The sequence below is a fragment of the Salvelinus fontinalis genome, chromosome 23 (genome assembly GCF_029448725.1).
Source record: "Salvelinus fontinalis isolate EN_2023a chromosome 23, ASM2944872v1, whole genome shotgun sequence".
NCBI lineage: Eukaryota > Metazoa > Chordata > Actinopteri > Salmoniformes > Salmonidae > Salvelinus > Salvelinus fontinalis.
The window spans coordinates 50,474,057-50,498,596 of NC_074687.1; the positions used below are offsets into that span (position 1 = coordinate 50,474,057).

The following is a 24,540-nucleotide window of genomic DNA, read 5'->3' on the forward strand; positions in this document are numbered from 1 at the left end:
TTAATTTCCTTTACATCCTGAGTACTTTAAATATTGAATTGAATTTTACTGCATATCTATTTAACTCATACCTTCGATAGAACATCACTCAGAGATGCACAAAAACAATATAACATTACAAGTGGGTGAACCTTTCCTTTACTTTCACCTGTAATTATAACACCGATAAAAGAGTTTCCCCTCATATTTTCTACAAAAATATAAATACACATTTTAATTGGCTAGATCTATCTAAGATCACTTTAGCACCGCCCTAAAAAACAGATTCAAATTCGACACAAACCTTCAAATAGGTATGTAATGACACGTTATGTAAACTCTTTATAGTGTTTTATTTACATTTTAGAGGCGATAAGGTGATAAGTTGGACAGATCGAGTAAAAAAAAAGAAATGTTCCCACACGATATCTCTCCTTCTCACTCTCACGCATTAGTTTCGCTTCGCCACCTGCCATTTTTAGAAAGACCCGACGGGGCTCATTGCCTGCATGAATTATGCAGAAACGGGCAGCGTTTAGGTCATGTAATTTATTCTGTTGGAAAGGGTAGAAATTGTGCTTTACAAAGGTATTGACATTACAGCTGATCTGGAAGTATTACGTTTTGGGGCGCTAAAATAAGGGCAATTTTACGGACCAAGGTGATGTACGAGTTTATGTGAGTTTACGCTACTTCTCCCATATCGCGGGAATTCAGTGTTTACAGCGTAACACAATCACATCAAGCAGTTGAAATAACAGCAAACTGCATTCATTTCATTTGTTTAACATTGTTTATATTGCCAATTGTCAGAATATATCCATTATAATAATGATTCCTGATAAATTAATTTGCCGGGTTCAGAGAAGCTGTCAGTCTCGTCACGTTCATATTTGCATGGCATTGTGGAGATGACTAACAAAAAACAGCAACGTGTTGCATAGGTTGGATAGGCACACGGCAAGGTTTATATTAACCACTGCTGTACCAAACCAAATGCTAGGCTGTAGCATGGGCAAGAAATATTCTCTAGACAGCTTTTTTTCAGGGGAGATTAAGTTTATAAATTGACTGGATGGGCTGTGGGGCACTTGCTGCACATTGATAAATTTAACTGAATTGTTAACAGGCATTACCCGCGGAATATATGGGGATTGTGGCGCTATAACTCCCTACTATCAACCAATCAGCATCCAGGACCCAAACAACCAATTTTTTTAACTGCTATTGCAGTTATTATAAATTAATATGAATGTTTGCCTTTGTTATAGAATGTGAAAACATGGTACATTATATATAAGGTCGAGACATGAAACATGAAAACGCGGGCCTCTGTGATGCATCCTATCGAAGTTAGACAGGCATGCTCTCTCCTTGGCCCTTTTGAAAAGAGAACCGCAGCTGGTAACCAATATGCCCTAACCATGACTGACCTCTTCAGCTAATGGGTAATTGCTGAACCCTTGGAGGGCAAATCGGGAACAGAGATGGCTTCAATAATCACCGCCAAACGTCTTGCTTTTGGACAGCATCATCACTGAACGGGGAGCGGAGTGAATTGTTACATGGTGAACTGAGAAACATAGACTGTCTGGTTAATGCTTGAAGAAGTTAGTTTGAAAAGGTTTACAACTTGAATTCATATTAACCAGTGTTATGCTGAAAAAAAATACAGCAATTATATTTGTAATTAATTTTACTGCATATCTATTTAACTCATATACCTTCGATAGAACATCACTCAGAGATGCACAAAAACAATATAACATTACAAGTGGGTGAACCTTTCCTTTACTTTCACCTGTAGTTATAACACCGATAAAAGGGTTAACCCCCATATTTTCTACAAAAATATAAATACACATTTTAATTGGCTATATCTATCATGTAATTAATTAACTGTATTGTCCAAAATGTTTTCCGTCGCAATTAAATAAAATATTCATAGCATTTTATTTTCTGTGAAATGACCGGAACCCTTAATCAAAGGCCCGAGTTTCCTTGCGGAGTTTAAGTGACACTACTGCTGCAGAAGAAGCCGCGTAGCTAGCTACTACTAGGGAGTACATTTTCACATGATAATGATACGCTTTGATTTGTAAAAAGCATTAGGACAATTACAATGAATCTCGACAGACTTCGAAAACGTGTACGACACTACATTGATCAGGTAAGAAATGTAGACGACCTAGAAAAGGTCTCGATAAGAAGCGAGGTAGCTAACGTTAGATAGCTAAATTAGGTTGCCGCTGTCAGTTTGGAAAAATGTATTGCTCCTACTAGCTAAGTAAATGGGCTAGGTACTGTTCAGAATGACAAGTCTACAGGAACGTTATCCAGCTGTGTAAGGTTATATTTGCGTTAGCATAATGTAAATAGAACTTGCCAGCTTGTTGTCGATAATTTTTTTTTTTTTTTAAAGTAACCCAATATTTACCTCTGTTTCCAACGGGGGTAAATTAATCATAGTGGGCATAGCGAGGTCCTACTGGCGCGTTCTAGCATTTATTTGCCTATTTCCGTTAAGGAACGCCAAGCGAGGGTGTGCAATAACTCAATTCGCCATAGTACTCCTAAACAACGCAATTTAAAAATGTTTTTGGTCAAATCTACAAAACGTAGTCCACACTCTTTGTAACATATTCTAGTTTTGGGAACAGGAAACTGTACTGAGATCAAATGTTTCATCAATGAGAAAATGTGCAGAATGTTGGACAACATCCATCTCGCTCTATTTTCAACCAACTGCCAGCCACTGGGCTTCCTGCCATCACCATATTTGGTGGTGAGTGGAAATGCCAACCGGATGCTTCAGATTTATGCGGCTCATTGTTCGATCTGTGTTGTAGTCCTAAAAAACGGAAATGAGTAACCTCTGGTTCGTTTGGCTATTCCTATGGGAGAAATTAATGGGGGTTTGGGATAAATGCTGAAAATAAGGTCTGAGCTTAACACAGGCTTAGGAGATCTAATCTGTTTTGTTCTGAGATATCAGTCAATTAACATGACTTTTTATGAATTAGCTAGTAACTAAGTTAGCTACCCTGCATGTGCTTGCTACTAAGTCAGTGGCCTGAGCTAGCTACTATGTACTTGGAGGTTAGCCACATTATATCAGGGCTAGCTAACTTGTATCAGTGAGTGTTGACAGCCCCTGACAGTGTCAGTTTCATACTTGTAGTAAACACATTCAGAATGTTTGGTTTCATGCTGCCTTCCCTGTCTGTTTTGTTTGCAGCAACAGTATCAAAGTGCTCTATTTTGGGCAGATAAGATTGCATCCCTGTCACATGGTGAGTGATCTTCCTGATTAATGAGATGTAACAAATGTTTAGTTTTCATCTGGCTAGTTAGTATAAAATGTTGGTTGGTAGGGTATCTAACGGAGGTGATGCCTTTTTCCTGTCCTTGCAGAAGACCCCCAGGATATCTACTGGCTAGCACAGTGCCTTTACCTCACCTCTCAGTACCACAGAGCTTCCCATGCCCTCCGCTCACGTAAACTAGATAAGGTAAGACCACCTGGTTGTCTTCCCCCAATTTGTTGCAATGGGGCATGCAGGTAGCTTGGGTGCCTCCCTGTTCTACACGTCTCACTGAGGGGCCCTCATGCACTAGCATGCAGCTCACTAGCATGAAGAAGGACTAATGACATGTTGGATACTAGGCATATTCTGACTTGTCATTATGAGTCTGTCCAGTCTATACGTTACACTCTTCTATGTAGCTTTCAAAACTGTGCCATCCAGAGTATGCCTTTGATATTTTTGATAGAAGAAGCATTGTACTGGGTGTGCTGCATGTCCTTGTTGATCTGAACAGTTGTTGTCAGTCAGACTGTTCCTAATATTGATCTTTCATTTCAGTTGTATGGTGCTTGTCAATATCTTGCTGCTAGGTGCCACGTGAGTATTAATCTTAGGCTACTTCTTGTGATTAAATATACCTGTTCAAACTCCATGATCCTATGGCCTTTTGGTCAATCCACTTAAATTCAATTACTTTTCTACAGTATCCCTTTTGATTTAAACATATCTTTTCAAACATGTTTGCCCATGAAATGAGTGGTCAGAAAGTGACTTCTTGGACCTGAATGCCAAAACAATTAGAATAAAGGTGTTCAAAGTTGACCCATTTTGCATACCCCACCATAATGTGAGACATATCTTCATTGCTGAAAAATATTAAAAGTTGACTTTGATATTATTTAAAACATTACACACCGTTGTCTAACTATTTTCTAATTTCTTGAAAAAAAGTGTATTTTAACAATTAGCATAAATTATCTAAAATTGCGTAAACTACGATTTTTTTCTTCATATTCTTGTATGTTATAGCTTAGATCCTATTTTACATCAGCTGAGGTTTTTATGTTGTGCCGCCATCGGTTGAGACACAACATGCTCATGGAAACAGAGTGGATGCCAGAATGGACCTACCCCTAGAATGGACCTACCCCTTCAGATCACTGCAATTTTACTGAACTTGAATAGAACAAAAATAAGTTGATGCTGGACAGTAAATAATGCCGGAAAAGTCTTTGTGCAAACAAACTTCCAGAAGTAATCAAGGCACTCTCATGTAGTGGATAAATGAGAAAGCCTTTATTGTTTTTACGGCTTATGCATAGCAGGAATAAAAAAAAATACTATGCAGCATCAACTTCATCAGCATCAACAATCAAAAAATTAAAGAAATAAAATGGTTTCACAACCCTGTTTTGTAAGCTTTTAAATGGTATCAATCTCAACCGTTAATGTCTCATGGTATGGTGGGGTATGCAAAATGGGTCAACTTTAAAGCACCTTTTATCTCTTGAATATTTTTACATTCAGGTACAAAAACCCACAACCCTGAATTTCCCAGGACCATACTCTTAACTGAGCGGAGCCATTGGAAGCACTAACCTAGTGTTTGTGTTTTGTGCAGTATGCAGCCAAAGAGTTCCAGCAGGCCTTAGACATCCTGGACATGGAGGAGCCAACCAGCAAGAAGCTGCTGGACCGGAGTGTCAAAGAGGAGAACAGGATACAAGAGTCAGACTGGGAGATGACCCCTGCCTCTGTGGGTCTCAGCTTTGATACAATAGGGTCCCATGTGTTTTTGTGGCCCTGTAATACCACGTTTGTGGTCTTACAATGGGATTTTCCAGTCTCTTCACATTTATGGTGTTGTGATTACAGGTTAACTATTTACCTACTGTACTGTAGGTGACTGAGGCAGAGATTGAATACCGTGTTGCCATGTCAAAGACCCTTTGGCTGAATTTTTATGATTTTGTTCCTTTCTAAGCTATAAAAATGTCCTTTTGTCATTATCACCATCATATTATTAAAGGGGTCCCGTCATTCACCCGGTAGCCACATCACCTGCCATATTCATACAAAACTCATGTGTGGGTCTTTTTTTGAATGTCAGAATCCTCTCGAGTCTTCCGACTGATGCTGCTTCAGTGGTTCTGATCCCTTGTGGTCCCTTTAACGTCTTTCTTTCCCTCTCTTTTTCAGATCAACAGTTCCATCTGCCTGTTGCGGGGGAAGATCTATGATGCCATGGACAACCGGCCACTGGCCACGTCCAGCTACAAAGAGGCCTTGAAACTGGACGTGTACTGCTTTGAAGCCTTCGACCTTCTAACGTCCCACCACATGCTGACCGCTCAGGAAGGTGAGGCCAGAGCAAGACTGGGAACAGAAACAGACTTAAGGGGACTGTGTAATCAAAAAATAAGACAAACGTATACTAGTGATGTACGGGTTGACTCATAACCTGCAGTTCTATCCGTGGGGTGGTCGTGTTTATGGTCATAAAATATTGTATAGATGAAGGGCAAATGGTTGGTGGGCTGGTTGAATGAAGAGAGAGCAATACATAAAAAAAATCCATAAATGTATAATTCTTGTGCAATGTATAGGCTACATTATTATAAAAAAATTATATACAAATTTGATCCCCCCTTTTCCTCCCCAATTTCGATCTTGTCTCATCGCTGCAACTCCCCAATGGGCTCGGGAGGCAATGGTTGAAACATGACCCGCCAAACCGCGGTTAACACTCGCCTGCTTAACCCGGGAAGCCAGCCGCACCAATGTGTCGGAGGAAACACTGTTCAACTGACGACCGAGGTCATCCTGCAGGTGCCCGGCCCGCCACAAGGAGTTGTTAGTGCACAATGAGCCAAGTAAAGCCGACTCTGGATCCACGCTTCCTCCTCCATGTTTGACAGTTGGTGTCACACACTGAGGAACCATCCTTTCGCCTACTCGACGGCGTACAAAAACCCTGCGCGATGGACCGACGATTTTGATTCATCGGTCCATAAGACCTTCCAGTCTTCAGTAGTCCACTGGCGGTGCTTCATGGCCCAGGCAAGCCTCTTTCTTATTTTGCCATCTTAGCAATGGCTTTCTTACTGCCACTCAACCTGTCAAACTTGCAGCTCGAAGTCTTCTCTTCACAGTTGAAACTGAGACTAAGATGGCTTCACCACTCGGGAGCCCTAAGGCACTGCATCTCAGTGCTAGAGGAGTCACTACAGACCCTGGTTCGATTCCAGGCTGTATCACAACTGGCCGTGATTGGGAGTCCCATAGGGCTTTGCACAATTGGCCCAGCGTAGTTATGGTTTGGCTGGGGTAGAATTTGAGCAAATGTAGGCTGCGATTAGCATGAAGTTGTAAGTAACAAGGGAATTTCCCAGGACATAGACATATCTGGTATTGGCAGAAAGCTTAAATTCTTGTTAATCTAACTGCACTGTCCAATTTACAGTAGCTATTACAGTGAACGAATACCATGCTATTGAGGAGAGTGCACAATTTTGAACATGAAAAGTTATTAATAAAAAAAATAGGAACATTTGGGCAGTCTTGAGACAAAACAGAAATGCAATGGTTCATTGGATCAGGCGTAAACTTTGCACACTGCCATCTAGTGGCCAAAATCTAAATTGCACCTGGGCTGGAATAATACATTATGGCCTTTCTCTTGCATTTTAAAGATGGTACAAAATAACCTATTTTTTTGCCAGATCTATTGTTATATTCTCCTACATTCCTTTCACATTTCAACAAACTTCAGTTTTTCCTTTTAAATGGTACCACGAATATGCATATCATTGCTTCAGGGCCTTAGCTACAGGAAGTTAGATTTCGGTATGTCATTTTAAGCGAAAATTGGAATAAAAGGGGTGGATCCTTAAGAGGTTCTGTAACTGACTTGCCTAGTTAAATAAATGTAAACACATTTGCTTACTTCGACCAGTGTTAAGCTGTGCTTGAAGCTGTTGTACTGTGAGCTGCCTATCATGCAAGCTGTTAAATCTCAAACAATACTGTCCCAAATAATGCTTAAGAGGGTGTAGTAACACAGTCTGTTCCAACACTGCTTTTATACAGACAGAGGTTTTGTAAGTAGTCAACAAAAGTTGGGACACCTGTAGGAATTGTTAGCATCAACTTTCAAGGCTTAATTTACTTCCATTGCTGCAGAACAGCTGTAATTTGTTCTTTGGAAAGGCCTTTTTTATAACTCTGAAATGTACATAATTTTCCCGTAACCGAATTTTTTTATTTATTAACCTCTGGCAGTTTACCGCTTATCTTTGTACCGTTTCAGGTTATTCACTGGACTTGAACTGCTTAAATTTCAAAACTGGAGAAATGGGGGTGTTCTAAAACTTTTGACCGTTTGTGTGTGATATATATATATTTTTTTGCCTTCTCGGGCCCCCATGTGCCTTGGCCTGGTATCACATTTTTAGTAAAATGTTGGTATTGTGACAACCCCACTCTTCGTGTGTTTCTGTGCCCCTTTTTGGGCCCTCACCAGTTTGCATCCCTGAAATATAGGTATGTATGTTGCTTTGTTAGCCATTAACGGTTTATAGATGTGTCTGTAGGGTAAACGTATTACATTTATTCCCAAACCCCTTATTTAAAGACCTTTTGTCATTTTTGTGTTTGTAGAAAAGGACTTCCTGGACTTGCTTCCTTTGAGCCAACAGTGCACAGAGGAAGAAGACAAATTACTTCACTTCCTGTTTGAGAATAAATTGAAGAAGGTACGTCCACTGTTATCCTCCATGTCAGGACATCAGTTGCGTTCAGATTCCTTTTAAGTTTCAGTATTTTACATTGTCATGTGCAATGTTGATCACCATGTTGTGTTTCTATGTTGGAATACACATGTCATGTCACTTTGAATTTTGCCCTATAGTTCAGAATGAACCATATGATTATTTTCTAAATATTACAATCACTCATATTTGGTTAATATTGGTTGTCTACAGTTGCCCCTAACAATGACGACAACAACAACCCAGAAATGTTCTCTCTGATTTTACTAAAGTTAAGAGTGGTCATTTGTCTCAAATTAGTGTTCCTATTCCACATTTGTTTCCCCCTCCCTTTCTCCACTTTTTTTTTCTCTCCATCCATCCTTTCCTCTTTCCTTCCCTCAGTATAACAAACCCAGTGATATGGTGGTCCCAGAGATGGTCAACGGTCTCCAGGACAATTTGGACGTGGTGGTCTCCCTTGCTGAGAGGCATTATTACAACTGTGACTTCAAAATGTGCTACAAACTCACTTCCATGTAAGTTTGGTAACTAACCGCTGGCCCATCTTAACCTTTTAACAACAAATTGAGATGTGTCGGCAGTCTGCAAGCGTTAACTGACCAATCTAACTTTTTTAATTTTTATAAGAACTTGTGATATTTGTATGGTTTCTGTTAGTGGAATATTATTCTCAGCTCGGCTCAGTTGTGTAAAAAGGATATGCGTTTCACACTGTCATTTGGTCATGTCTGTAAAACCTGAATGTTTTGTGTTTCCTTCAAGGGTGATGGTGAAAGACCCATTCCATGCCAACTGTTTACCTGTTCATATAGGAACACTGGTGGAGCTCAGCAAAGCAAATGGTAAGACTGTTGAAGCTCTCATTGGTTATTCATACATGTGAAAGATACATTTAACATCTGAACGTGTACCATGATTCTCCTTTTTTTACTACCACAGAACTGTTTTACCTTTCGCACAGGCTTGTGGACTTGTACCCCAACAACCCAGTAAGTATAGGCCCTGCCCTATATAGTGCAAAGTGTTGCCTGCTCTGCTATGAGTACACCCCCCCCCCCCCCCCCCCCCAATACTAGCATCTCGCCATTCCACATATCCAAGCTCTGATTGGTACGGTATGTTTTCTTTTGTGTGTGTTTTTATTTTTTGACCACTAGACAAATGGTATACGTTGTTGTCATCCAGGTCTCTTGGTTTGCTGTGGGATGCTACTATCTAATGGTTGGTCACAAAAATGAACACGCGCGTAGATATCTCAGGTACCAGATATCATGTTTTTCTTATTACCGAGCATATTTTATATTCAGCAGTTAGACACTGATATTCTATATATTGTAAATTAAAATATTTTGATTCACTTGCTTCTGAATCAAATCTACAAATTTCAAACTATTATAAAAAAAAAATAAAAAAACATTGATTATCATTCACTCAGTGTAAATAAAAGAGATATTCTACTCTAAGTTCCTTATGCTGTCTCCCACAGCAAGGCGACCACTTTGGAGCGGACGTACGGTCCGGCATGGATCGCCTACGGTCACTCGTTTGCAGTGGAGAGTGAACACGACCAGGCCATGGCTGCCTACTTCACTGCTGCTCAACTGATGAAGGGGTATGTACTGTTATTGTACCCAGACACCACACATCCACAGAACAGATCTGTCACATGTGCTGAAAAGCAATGTTGAACATGAACACATTTGTTGGCGTGTGTTCAAAGATGCATCTTGCTAAAAGCAGGTGTGCCTTAGTCATTGAAAACAGTGAGAAATGTACAGTATCACAACAAACTTATATATATATATATAATAGCATGTACCTTCACAATCTTTCCCATTAGACTTGACCCCTAACCCTTGCTCTCATCTCTCTTGTCCAGATGTCATCTCCCCATGTTGTACATAGGGCTGGAGTACGGTCTTACAAACAACTCTAAACTGGCCGAGCGCTTCTTCAGCCAGGCCCTGAGCATAGCCCCAGAAGACCCCTTTGTCATGCACGAGGTAGCCGTTGTGGCCTTTCAGAACGGAGAGTGAGTCACACACACAAATACATACAGAGATAATGTGTATGCACACACTGGGGGAAAACGGCCACACATTGGGAAAATGTACATATGTGCATACTCACACACCTGCACCCAAGAGGATATATTGCATACACTGTAATACCCCCACGTGCTCACATACTACACTGAGTGTACAAAGCATTAGGAACACCTCCCTAATATTGAGTTTCTCCCCCTGTTACCCGCAGAACAGCCTCAATTTGTCGGGGATGGACTCTACAAGGTGTCGAAAGCACTCCACAGAGATGCTGGCCCTTGTTGACTCCAATACTTTCCACATTTGTGTCAAGTTGGCTGGATGTCCTTTGGGTGGTGGACCATTCTTGGTACATACAGGAATCTGTTGAGTGTGAAAAACACAGCTGTGTTGCAGTTCTTGACACTCAAACCAATGCACCTGGGCACCTACTACCATACCGTGTTCAAAGACACCTTAAATAATTTGTCTTGCCCTTTCACCCTCTGAAGGGCACACAGACGCAATCCGTGTCTCAATTGTTTCAAATCCTTTAAACTGTCTCCTCCCCATCATCTACACTGATTATGAAGTGGGTTTATCAAGTGACATTAAAAGGATCATAGCTTTCACCTGGTCATGGAAATACACAGAGTGTTTTGTACGCTCAGTGTTTAACACACTCTGCAATACCCCCACATGCACACATACACGCTTAAGGGCTCTCATCATAGCCATTAGCAAATGGGTTAGAAGAGTGTTCTCCTAACGATGGGTTTAAACCCACAGGTAGGGCCACGACTGATTCGGTTTGGGTCGCGACGATAAGTGTGGATTCTGTCTATTTATTGAGATTTAGCTGCACCTGGCCACGCCTCCATCATAGTTGCTGGAACCTTGCCGGAAAGGACCATTTGTAAAGAAAAACTCTGTGCTGGCACCGTATGGTTCGGGTTGACACGATAGTGTGTGTGAAAGGGTACTTATGCCTTATTTTTTTATTTGTTCATGTGTTGGCTTTGATTGTGCTGAAATGTGTTAAATTCTGCAATTTTCAGCTGGAAAACAGCCGAGAAGTTGTTCCTGGACGCAATGGACAAGATCAAAGCCATTGGGAATGAGGTAGCTGCTCATTTGAATCGACTAACTCTAGCCCCACATGTATTGTGTCATACGCCATTCTTAAAAAAAATGGAACTTCTTAAGAACTGGCAGCCAGTGTAGTTGCTGTGTGTTTATTTTCAATGCAAACATTCCTCTTTTTGTAAAAGTTGTGTTTTCTTCCAGGTAACAGTGGACAAGTGGGAGCCACTCCTGAACAACCTGGGTCACGTATGTCGAAAACTGAAGTGAGTATAAAGATCCTCCGTAAGTATTTACTCATCAGGACACCAGATGGAGGACACCAGGATGGAGTTGCGAACTCACTTTGGTTTATTCAGAATTCAACTTTGGATGACTATTGTGACGAAGGCGTCGACACCTTTTTAGCCAGGTAAATTACTATGGTAACTGTTGGACTCTGGGCTTTCCACCGTGCGACATGCACACGCCGTTACAAGCCTGGTTTGAATTAGTGGAAGCTGTTGGATAAATAACCACCTTTGTGAGCTGGAATGTGGCGCTAACTGAAACCAGTTAGCCTAAACTAATCCAGAATACTTCTAGTTGGCTTGTGACACACCCCTTTTGAGGGGATGGAACTGAACAGAATGGAAGTTCTGACTGGCATATGCAGTATCTCTGTATCTCCTATGACATCACTGTTGTGGTCCTGTCCTTGTTCTCATCTCACTTATAAGTTCAGGATTAGGTAGTTAGACAGGCAGGCGTTTCTCTGTTGTCTCCCAGGTACCTGCTAAAGCATTGTTAAAGGACAGGGATCCAAACATTTTCCTGAGTGGTATTTCAGGGGGAGAGTCTGAGGTGATGAGAGGACTTACTGCAGGGTTCCCCAACTGACGGCCCGGAGGCTGAATTTGTCCCGCGGGTGGTTTCATTTTTCCCCCCATGTTTTCTGAGCCGAAAGAAGAAATGTTTCTTTGTTGGACATAGAATACTGTAAAATCACCAGGAAATACGCTCCAACTGATTTTTAATTTAAGAAATATTTTCCCAAGTTTTCCCATTCATAATGGAGAGAAATGTGATTGTGTACAAATGTAAGCAAGGCTTGAAAGTATTGATTTATTCAAACATATCTGTTTAGGCTTCTTACAGTCAATTGGCAGTCTACAAATGATTTGTAATTATGTTCTGGCCCCCCGACCATCCGCTGAACATAAAATCGGCCTGCGGCTGAAACTAGTTGACAATCCCTAACCTACTGTATCTCTCTCTTTTTCTTTCTCCTCGCACTATTTTCAAAGACACGCTTTTGCTCGTCTCCAGTCCTTAGGACTCTCATTGAGTATTAATGCATAGTAGCCACTAAGCAGATCTAGAGAGGCTTTGCAGTGCAAGTGGCTGTTTTGAAAAGATTTGGGTACTTCATATCTAAAGGGGCATCTTTGGAAATCCACACCTTGCAGTTAATGCGTGTTTTTATTTTAATGAAGGTTTCTTAACAGGATTGCCGTGTTCACTGATCTTTTGAATTAATCAGTTGGTAAAGCCCTGCAAACAACATGCACATGGTTCCGTAATTTATTTGTTCAAGAGATGATGGGATGTTTTCCTATGTGGTGAATTTGTTTATGGTAAAATATTGAGACATTAAATGAACCTAAGTGAAGTGAGAGGCAGGGTTTGCAGTTTTGGGACTATTCAATTGGTTCCATTGTGCCAATCTCAATCAAGAACTGCTAATAATATTAATCATTCATTTAATTTGTAAATCACTTCTCACACCCAAGGTGCAAATTATTATTTATTTTTTATGTATATACACTTCTGTTCAAAAGTTTGGGGTCACTTAGAAATTTCCAGGTTTTGAATGAAAAGCACATTCTTTTTGTCCATTTAAAATATGAAATTGATCAGAAATACAGTCTATGAATGTGAATGTCGTAAATGACTGATGTAGCTGGAAACGGCAGATTTTTAATGGAATATCTACATAGGTGTACAGAGGCCTATTATCAGCAACTATCACTCCTGTGTTCCAATGACACGTTGTGTCAGCTAATCCAAGTTTATAATTTTAAAAGGCTCTCTGTACTTTCTCTGTTCATCACTCCCTCTCCTGACTAGTCTCCAAGTCCCTGCCGCTGAAAAACATCCCCACAGCATGATGCTGCCACCATCATGCTACACCGTAGGGATGGTGCCAGGTTTCCTCCAGACGTGACGTTTGGCATTCAGGCCAAAGGGTTCAATCAAACTCGCAAGTGGGCTGTCGTGGCTTTTGCTGAGGAGTGGCTTCCATCGTGAATTGCTACAGAGATAGTTGTCCTTCTGGAAGGTTCTCCCATCTTCACAGAGGAACTCTGTCAGAGTGACCATCGGCTTCTTGGTCACCATCCTGACCAAGGCCCTTCTCCCCCGATAGCTCAGTTTGGCCAGCTCTAGGAAGAGTCTTGGTTGTTCCAAACTTCTTCCATTTAAGAATGATGGAGGCCACTGTGTTCTTGGGACTTTCAATGCTGCAGAAATGTTTTGGTACCTTTCTCCAGATCTGTGCTTCGACATAATCCTGTCTCAGAGCTCTATGAACAAATCCATTGACCTCATGGCTTGGTTTTCTCTGAAATGCACTGTCAAGTGTGGGACCATTTTTTTATAGACAGGTGTGTGGACATGATTTTGGAAAGGCAATCAATTGAATTTACCACAGGTGGACTCAAATCAAGTTGTAGAAACATGTCAAGGGTGATCAATGGAAACAAAATGCACCTGAGCTCAATTTCGAGTTTCATAGCAAAGGGTCTGAATGTTTATGTAAAATAAGCTTTCTGTTTATTTGTTAATACATTTGCAATAGTTTATGGGGTATTGTGTGTAGATTGAGATGTTTTCTTTAATGCGTTTCAGAATAAGGCTGTAAACACATTGAGAAAGGGAAGGGGTATGAATACTTTCTGAATGCACTGTAGTGTAGCTTGTTTAGGCACTTGGCAGATGCGCCAACAAACAGGGCATTTACAATAGTCCAGACGGGATGAAATAAAGGCGTGGATGAGTCGATCAGCCTAAGGTTGTGATAGTATAGGTCGTAACCTGGCAATGTTCTGTAGATGGAAAATGAGACTTTGGTCACACTCTGGATGTGGGCCTCAAACGAGAGCATACTGTCATATCACACCCAGGTTGCGAACCTCACTGGAGAGGAGGATCTTGACACCATCAATATTGAGGCTGTAGCTGCTGATATTTATGATGGTGTGAGTGCCAATCTGTCTTTTTGCAGTTTAACTGTAAGAGGTGGCAGGTAGTCTAGTGGTTAGAACGTTGGGCCAGTAACCGAAAGGTTGCAAGATCGAATCCCAGAGCTGCCAAGGTAAAAATCTGCCGTTCTGCCCCTGAACAAGGCAGTTAACCCACTGTTCCTAGGCCGTCATTGAAAATAAGACTTTGTTCTTAACTGACTTGCCAAGTTAAATAAAGGTCAAATAAAAAACTCAACTGCATCCACGCATTGATGTCCTGCAGGCAGCTTACCAGGAATGGAGTGCGTAGCCTTTTCTAAATAGAAAAGTATTGGACTGGCCGCATAAGTGTTTATTCGGGTCCAAACAGTAAAAATTAAATTAAGAAAATCTCTCAGTCAAAAGTTTGGACACACCTACTCATTCAAGAGATTTTATTTTTTATATTTTCTATATTGTAAAATAATAGTGAAGACAAAAACTATGAAATAACACATGGAATCATGTAGTAACCAGAAAAGTGTTCAACAAATCAAAATATATTTGAGATTCTTCAAAGTAGCCACCCTTTGCCTTGACAGCTTTGCACACTCTTGGCATTCTCTCAACCAGCTTCACCTGGAATGCTTTTCCAACCTTCTTGAAGGCGTTCCCACATATGCTGAGCACTCGTTGGCTGCTTTTCCTTCACTCTGCGGTCCCAATCATCTCAATTGGGTTGAGGTTGGGTGCTTGTGGAGGCCAGGTCATCTGATGAAGCACACCATCACTCTCCCTATTGGTCAAATAGCCCTTACACAGCCTGGAGGTGTGTTTTGGGTCATTGTCCTGTTGAAAAACAAATGATAGTCCCACGAAGCGCAAACCAGATTGGATGGAGTATCGCTGCAGAATGCTGTGGTAGACATGCTGGTTAAGCATGCCTTGAATTCTAAATAAATCACTGACAGTGTCACCAGCAAGGCACCATCACACCACCATGCTTCACGGTGGGAACCACCCGTTCGGAGATCATCTACTCTGCGTCTCACGAAGACATGGCGGTTGGAACCAAAAATCTCATTTGGACTCCTCAGACCAAAGTACAGATTTCGACCGGTCTAATGTCCATTGCTCTTGTTGCTTGGCCTAAGCAAGTCTCTTCTCATTATTGGTGTTCTTTTAGTAGTGGGTTCTTTGCAGCAATTTGACCTTGAAGGCCTGATTCACACAGTCTACTTTGAACAGTTGTGGAGATGTCTGTTACTTGAACTCTGTGAAGCATTTATTTGGGCTGCAATTTCTGAGGCTGGTAACTCTAATGAACTTATCCTCTGCAGCAGCGGTAACTCTGTGTCTTCCTTTCCTGTGACGGTCCTCATGAGAGCCAGTTTCATCATTGCGCTTGATGGTTTTTTGCAAATGTACTTGAAGAAACTTGAAATGTTCTGGATTGACTGACCTTCATGTCTTTTAAATTAAGGACGGACTGTCATTTCTCTTTGCTTATTTGAGCTGTTCTTGCCATAATATGGACTTGGTATTTTACCAAATAAGGCTCTTCTGTATACCCCCCCCCCCCCACCTTGTCACAACACAAATGTTGGGCTCAACCGCATTAGGAAATGAAGGAAATAAATTCCACAAATGTACTTTTAACAAGGCGCACCTGTTAATTGATTTGCTTTTTTCCCCACCTTTTATTTAACCAGTTGAGAACAAGTTCTCATTTGCAACTGCGACCTGGCCAAGATAAAGCAAAGCAGTTCGACACATAAAACAACACAGAGTTACACATGGAATAAACAAACATACAATCAATAATACAGTAGAAAAAAGTCTATATACAGCGTGTGCAAATGAGGTAGGATAAGGGAGGTAAGGCAATAAATAGGGCATGGTGGCGAAGTAATTACAATATAGCAATAAACACTGGAATGGTAGAATGTGCAGAAGATGAATGTGCAAGTAGAGATACTGGGGTGCAAAGGAGCAAGATAAATAATAAATACAGTATGGGGATGGGGTAGATTGGATAGGCTATTTACAGATGAGCTATGTACAGGAGCAGTGATCTGTGAGCTGCTCTGACAGCTGGTGCTTAAAGCGAGTGAGGGAGGTAAGAGTCTCCAGATTTAGTGATTTTTGCAGTTCATTCCAGTCATTGGCAGCAGAGAACTGGAAGGAGAGGCGGCCAAAGGAAGAATTGGCTTTGGGGATGACCAGTGAGATATACCTGCTGGAGCGCGTGCTACGCGTGTGTGCTGCTATGGTGACCAGTGAGCTGAGATAAGGCGGGGCTTAACCTAGCAGAGACTTGTAGATGACCAGGAGCTAGTGGGTTTGGCGACGAGTATGAAGTGAGGGCCAGCCAACGAGAGCGTGCAGGTCGCAGCGGTGGGTAGTATATGGGGCTTTGGTGACAAAACGGATGGCACTGTGATAGACTGCATCCAATTTGTTGAGTAGAGTGTTGGAGGCTATTTTGTAAATGACATCGCCGAAGTCGAGGATCGGTAGGATGATCAGTTTTACGAGGGTATGTTTGGCAGCATGAGTGAAGGATGCTTTGTTGCGAAATAGGAAGCCGATTCTAGATTTAATTTTGGATTGGAGATGTTTTAATATGAGTCTGGAAGGAGAGTTTACAGTCTAACCAGACACCTAGAATATGTGGACAACTACAAATACCTAAGTCAGAACTGTCCAGAGTAGTGATGCAGGCAGGTGCGGGCAGCGATCAGTTGAAGAGCATGCATTTAGTTGTACTTGCATTTAAGAGCAGTTGGAGGCCACGGAAGGAGTGTTGTATGGCAGTGAAGCTCATCTGGATGTTATTTAACACAGTGTCCAAAGAAGGGCCAGAGGTATACAGAATGGTGTCGTCTGCGTAGAGGTGGATCGGAGAATCACCAGCAGCAAGAGCGACATCATTGATGTATACAGAGAAGAGTCGGCCCGAGAATTGAACCCTGTGTCACCCCCATAGACTGCCAGAGGTCCGGACAACAGGCCCTCCGAATTGAAACACTGAACTCTATCAGAGAAGTAGTTGGTGAGGCAATCAATTGACAAACCAAGGCTGAGTCTGCCAATAAGAATGTTGTGATTGGCAGTCAGGTAACTACCTCATGAAGCTGGTTGAGAGAATGCCAGGAGTGTGCAACGCTGTCAAGGCTGAGGGTGGCTACTTTGAAGAATCTCATATATAAAATATATTTTGTATTGTTTACTACGTGATTCCATATGTGTTATTTCATAGTTTTGACGTCTTAAATATTATTCTACAATGTGTAAAAAAATTTTTAAAAAACTTGAATGACTTGGTGTGCCAACCTTTGACTGGTACTTATATACTCAGTAAAAGTCCCTTTTTCAGGACCCTGTCTTTCAAAGATAATTCGTAGAAATCCAAACAACTTCACAGGTCTTTATTGTAAACGGTTTAAACACTGTTTTCCATGCTTGTTCAATGAACCATAAACAATTAATGAACATGCACCTGTGGAAAGGTCGGTGAGACACTAACTGCTTACAGACGGTAGGCAATTAAGGTCACAGTTATGAAAACTTAGGACACTAAAGAGGCCTTTCTGCTCGTCTGCGTGAATGTGCCTTAGGCATGCTGCAAGGAGGCAGGAGGACTGCAGATGTGACCAGGGCAATAAATTGCAATGTCCGTACTGTGAGATGCCTAAGACGGCGCTACAGGGAGTCAGGATGGACAGCTGATTATCCTCTTAGTGGCAGACCACGTGTAACAACACCTGCACAGGATTGGTACATCCGAACATCACACCTGCGGGACAGGTACAGGATGGCAACAACTGCCTGAGTTACACCAGGAACGCACAATCCCTCCATCAGTGTTCAGATTGTCCGCAATAGGCTGAAAGAGGCTGGACTGAGGGCTTGTAGGCCTGATGTAAGGCTGGTCCTCAACCAGACATCACCGGCAACAACGTCGCCTATTCATTGTCTGCATGCAACTTACTGTTATGTAACTTGTTATGCAATAATAATAAATTTACTCCTGAACTTATTTAGGCTTGCCATAACCAAGTGTTTGAATATGTATTGACTGAAGACATTTCAGCTTTTCATTTTAATTCATTTGTAAACTTTTTGTAAAATACAGTGCCTTCAGAAAGTATTCATACCCCATGACTTACTCCACATTTTGTTATGTTGCAACATGAATTCAAAATTGATTAAATATATTTTTCTCACCCATCTACACACCCCATAATGACAAAGTGAATGTGTGTTTTTAGACATGTTTGCAAATTTATTTAAAATTAAATATCTTATTTACATAAGTATTCCCCTGAGCCAATACATGGTAGAATCTTATTTTGCAGCGATTACAGCAGTGAGTCTTTCTGGGTAATTCTCTAATAGCCTTGAACACCTAGGTTGTACAATATTTGCACATTCTTTTTTTTTTAAATCTTCAAGCTCTGTCAAGTTGGTTGTTGATCATTGCTAGACAGAAATTTAAGTTTTGTCGTAGATTTTTAAATTAGAACTGTAGCTAGGCCAGTCAGGAACATTCAGTGTCATCTTGGTAAGCAACTTCAGTGTATATTTGGCCTTGTGTTTTGGGTTATTCTGCTGAAAGGTGAATGTTTCACCCAGTGTCTATTGGACTGCATACTGAACCAGGTTTTCCTCTTTCTTTTTAGCTTAAAAAAACTCCCTTGCAGATGACAAGCATATCCATAACACGATGCAGCCACAACCATGTTTGAAAATATGAAGAGTGGTACTCGGTGATGTTAGATTTGCCCCAAACATAACACTTTGTATTCAGGAAATTGTTATTTTCTTTGACCACATATTTTGCAGTTTTATTTTAGTGCCTTATTGCAAACAGGATGCATGTTTTGGAATTTAAAAAAAATTACTCTGTCATTTGGGTTAGTATTGTGGAGTAACTACAATGTTATTGATCCGTCCTTAGTTTCCTCCTATCACAGCCGGTCAACTCTGTTTTAAAGTCACCATTGGCCTCATGGACGGTTTCCTTCCTCTCCTGCAGCTGAGTTAGGAAAGATGCCTGTATCTTTGTAGTGAATGGGTTTAGGATACACTATCCAAAAGTGTAATTTATAACGTCACCATGCTCAGTGATATTCAGTGTCTGCTTAAAAAATTTGAAAACCTCCCTGGTCTTTGTGGTTGAATCTTTGTTAGAAATTCACTGCTCGACTGAGGGACCTTACAATTATCTGTACGAGGTAGGCATTCAAAAATCATGTTAAACACTTGCACACACCGTGAGTCCATGCAAAATAACTGTATTTAGGCTTGTCATAACAAAGGGGTTGAATACTTGACTCAACACATTTCAGTTTTACATTTATTTGTAAAAATGTCAAACATATTTCCACTTTTAGATTATGGAGGGAGGGGGGTGCGCCAGTGACACTCAATTGAATCATTTTTAAATTCAGGTTGTAACACACAATTTGTAAGAAGTCAAAGGGGTATGAATACTTTCTGAAGGCACCGTGCTCATTGGGCTGATGCCAAGTCTGTGAGGCAGAGAAAATCTAGACCTCTATCAGCAATGATGTCATTCAGTAGTAAGCCTTTGTTTATGGATCTTGAATTTAAAAGCCCCAGTTGACTTACTTTGGAAGTTGCCTGAGGCGCAGCATGCAGAATTGGCCAGTGTCCTTTATCATCCACCTCCGGTGTGCATGATGTACTGTGTGGTATTGAACTGGGCAGTGTACACAATAGACTTAGGTTTGTTCTTTAGTCTACCACCCCATTATCCTTGCTGTCTGCATTTTTTCTGGAGGATCCCGTATAGGCTTTTCTTCAGTTTCCTGCACAGGTTTTCTTTTCAAATGTTCCAAAACATCTGAGGAATCCTTGGGTGTAGTGAATGATAGTGCCATCCTTTGGTCCTATTTCTGTATCTTTTGGTCCAGCCTTTGGTCCTGTCGATGGGAGACAAGATAAGGATAAACCTTTTTTTATATATAATAACACTCTGGATTTGTGCAGTGAAATGTGTTGTTACAAGTTCAGCCATAGTAGTACAGAGCCCCTGGAGCAAAATGTATTTTCCTTGTCGGCTTGGATATTCAAACCTTTCAGTTACTGGGCCAATACTCTAACCGCTAGGCTATTTGTCGCCCTAGGATCCTAGGAGGATCTGAGCTGATATTTGAATACAAACAACTACAGTTGAAGTCGGAAGTTTAAATACATCTTAGCCAAATACATTTAAACTTAGTTTTTCACAATTCACAATTGAATCCATGTAAAAATTCCCTGTCTTAGGTCTGTTAGGATCAACACTTTATTTTAAGAGTGTGAAATATCAGAATAATAGAGAGTGATTTATTTCAGCAATTCTTTCATCACATTCCCAGTGGGTCATAAGTTTACATACACTCAATTAGTATTTGGTAGCATTGCCTTTAAGTTTAACTTGGGTCAAACGTTTCGAGTAGCCTTCCACAAGCTTCCCACAATAAGTTGGGTGAATTTTGGCCCATTCCTCCTGACAGAGCTGGTGTAAATGAGTCAGGTTTGTAGGCCTCCTTGCTCGCACACACTTTTTCAGTTCTTCCCACAAATGTTCTATAGGATTGAGGTCAGGGCTTTGTGATGGCCACTCCAATACCTTCAGCCAATCAAATGTATTTTTTAAGCCCTTACATCAGCTGATATCTGAAAGTGCTGTACAGAAACTTAGCCTAAAACCCCAAACAAGCAATGCAGGTGTAGAAGCACGGTGGCTAGGAAAAACTCCCTAGGAAGGCCAGAACCTAGGAAGAAACCTAGAAAGGAACCAGGCTATGAGGGGTGGCCAGTCCTCTTCTGGCTATGCTGGGTGGAGATTATAACAGAACATGGCCAAGATGTTGAAATGTTCATAGATGACCAGCAGGGTCAAGTAATAATAATCACAGTGGTTGTCGAGGGTGCAACAGGTCAGCACCTCAGGAGTAAATGTCAGTTGGCTTTTCATAGCCGATCATTCTAGAGACAGCAGGAGCGGTAGAGATACTCAGAGTTGAAAACAGCAGGTCTGGGACGGGTAACACGTCCGGTGAACAGATCAGGGGTTCCATAGCCGCAGGCAGAACAGTTGAAACTGGAGCAGCAGCACGGCCAGGTGGACGGGACAGCAAGGAGTCATCAGGCCAGGTAGTCCTGAGGCATGGTCCTAGGGCTTAGGTCCTCCGAGAGAGAAAGAAAAAGAGAGAATTAGAGAGAGCATACTTACATTCACACAGGACACAGGAGAAGACAGGAGAACTACTCCAGATATAACAGACTGACCCTGACACACCCCGACACAAACTATTGCAGCATAAATACTGGAGGCTGAGACAGGAGGGGTCGGGAGACACTGTGGCCCTGTCCGACAGGGCCAAACAGGCAGGATATAACCCCACCCACTTTGCCAAAGCACAGCCCCCACACCACTAGAGGGAAATCTTCAACCACCACCTTGACTTTGTTGTCCTTAAGCCATTTTGCCACAACTTTGGAAGTATGCTTGGGGTCATTATCCATTTGGAAGATCCATTTGCGACCAAGCTGTCAGCTGTCGTACCCCATCAGAACCCAAAATACAAGGTTGTTTCACTCCAATGTTTGTGAAGAAATGTAAAACTAAACAAGCAAAACTATATAGCCTCTCAACATGGTTTAAACTATAACTTGTAAAACATTTGGTCAGTCCTTCCATTATTGGTATCCATAGCTCTGTTTATGAATTTGAGTGCTTACATTTCTCCAGCTCTATCGCTCAGCATATGTATTGTTTCGACTTCTAATTGCTGTTCTAAGGATTAAGTTTGCAAGAGTCAATTGGAACATGGAACAATATCAAAAATTAAACAAGTACTATTTTTACCTAGTTCTGATAGGGAAGGTGTTGTTTGGTTACATCCTTATTTTGGCTCTCTGAACCCACCCAGCCCAGGCAGAACTCTTTATTTGGCTCTTGTCATTAGAGAACTGTCCAATTGGTTGTTTTGTTCTGTCCTCCCAATAGGAAGTATGTCCAGGCGTTAGAGTACCACCGCCAGGCCCTGGTTCTCATCCCCCAGCACGCGTCAACCTACTCCGCCATCGGATATGTGCACAGCCTCATGGGAGACTTCGAGAGCGCCATCGACTACTTCCACACGGTACTGTTTATTTTTTTGGGTCCGTTTTTATTTACATTTGAAATCCATAGACACAGAACCTGTGTGACACGTTGAATATATATTGCTGTGCATTTTAATGTTATTACAGCAATTGATGTGAGTTTTTCTGCTTCTTTTTCTGACAGGCACTCGGTCTTAAGCGTGATGACACGTTTTCTGTGACGATGCTCGGCCACTGCATTGAGATGTACATTGGTGATACGGATGCCTACATAGGTAAAACTTCCTACATAGGTAAAACGACTTCCTTTGCAACCTATGCTAAAAACAGATTTGCGAAAAATATTTGTTGATGTATTTGTTATTTTTGCCTGTGAACATCAATGACTTACAACACATTTAAGTACTGTTGATTTTGCGTTTTGTTTTTTGCTTTTTCCAAGTCTTGTTGCCAGCATGTGCCTTGCCGGCGAATTGTGTTAAGAAATAATGTCCAAACAGGTCCATACAGAAATGGTTTGTCGAGATCGGTGTGGAAGAACTTGACTAGCCTGCACAGAGCCCTGACCTCAACCCCATCAAACACCTTTGGGATAAATTGGAACGCTGACTGCGAGCCAGGCCTAATCGCCCAACATCAGTGGCGGACCTCACTAATGCTCTTGTGACTGAATGGAAGCAAGTCCCCACAGCAACATCTAGTCGAAAGCCTTCCCAGAAGCGTGGAGGCCGTTCTAGCAGCGACGGGGGGGACCAACTTCATATTTATTAATGCTCATAATTTTGGAATGAGCAGGTGTCCACATACTTTTGGTCGTGTGTGTGTGTCTAAAGCATTTAATAGTATATGTGTATTTCAGGGACGGACATAAAAGACAAAGTCCGTGGGACGCTGAGCACGCCGGGGTTGATGAAGATGCTGAACACGTCGACGGAACCCAGTAACGCTCGAACCACGGCTCTTCTGGAGGAGAGCGGCATCATGGCCCTGGAGACGCCGCAGTCCAATCAGGACAAGGCCTCGTTGGACACGCCCCTGCGGAGCGCGCTGCCCCTGGAATGCAACATGTACGAGAGTGACATGATGCTCGAGACCTCGATGTCTGACACCAGTGCGTGATGTCACTGATGATATCATAGTGGTGGCAGGTTGCCTGGTCCCAGCCTCGGGACCCATTACCAACCAGAAAGTTGGCACTTATCTATAGGTTCCTCGTCGTGTTCCCCTCTTGGAGATTTGAAATGATGGGATTGGAATAGACTAAGCGATAGGGAAGAGGTTTTAAGGCAGAGCTTTTTAGCATGAATTTGAGCTTCAGTCCAATTGGGTTTTGTTGGAAAAAGATGTCCCACTCAGTAACGTATTGTAAAATATATATTTTTTGGTCTGAATGAATATTGCTCACACTTTCAATCCTTTCATATTCCCAAGGGGAAGTTGAAAGGGACCTGGGGATGTGAGGTGTGGGCTTGGTTTGGATGTGTGCCTCAGGCAGGTAGTCTGAAGACAATGGGGAAAGCAGAGACATGGTACTCTGATGCTTAACAGAATGGAATGAATGCAGCAGCAACCCCGTCTGCACTAACTGACTGTGCCCCCTACTCCTGCCCACTAGCAGGAACGTGTGTTGCTACCTGTGGATTTTTACTTTGAATAAACAAACAAAACTGGCTGAATGCAAGAGCGTTTTGATCAAAATACTGGTAATACTTACAATAAACCATACGTTTATCTTTTTATATTCTGTTTTTTTTGTGTGTAATCATTGCAGTCTTGGTCAGGTTGCTTTAAAAAAAAAAAACATTGACACTAGTACTTTTCACACTACCAACCATATTTGTATACATCCCAATGCATTTAAATTGCTATAGACTTGAATGGAACAAAATTCTGGTCGTAACTAGTCTTCCACCGTTTAAGCTAGAAACGAAATTCAAACCTTAAAATGTGGTTTAAACGGATTTCAAACTTTAAAACGTGGTCTGGAATAGGTTGCTTGTATACAGTCGTGGCCAAACGTTTTGAGAATGACACAACTATTCATTTT

General features: G+C 41.6%; 1 protein-coding gene across 4 annotated transcripts; it reads left to right on the top strand.

Moving 5' to 3' along the window:
* Window positions 1-1,972: 1,972 nt before the first annotated feature.
* Window positions 1,973-24,232, top strand: LOC129821464 (cell division cycle protein 16 homolog). Of its 4 annotated transcripts, none has more exons than XM_055879142.1 (18): window positions 1,973-2,149; window positions 3,218-3,272; window positions 3,394-3,491; window positions 3,846-3,884; window positions 4,909-5,043; window positions 5,487-5,646; window positions 7,947-8,041; window positions 8,441-8,574; window positions 8,822-8,901; window positions 8,999-9,048; window positions 9,245-9,318; window positions 9,546-9,671; window positions 9,939-10,091; window positions 11,142-11,205; window positions 11,371-11,432; window positions 22,396-22,531; window positions 22,678-22,786; window positions 23,353-24,232. In XM_055879142.1, exons 1-18 carry the CDS (start codon window positions 2,102-2,104, stop codon window positions 23,610-23,612), a joined length of 1,878 nt encoding a protein of 625 aa, XP_055735117.1. In that variant the 5' UTR covers window positions 1,973-2,101; the 3' UTR covers window positions 23,613-24,232. The 4 variants fall into 4 exon arrangements, with proteins under 4 accessions (XP_055735117.1, XP_055735118.1, XP_055735119.1 ...); XM_055879143.1 differs by having other exon boundaries at window positions 22,678-22,768; XM_055879144.1 differs by having other exon boundaries at window positions 22,994-23,446.
* The last annotated feature ends 308 nt before the right edge of the window (window positions 24,233-24,540 follow it).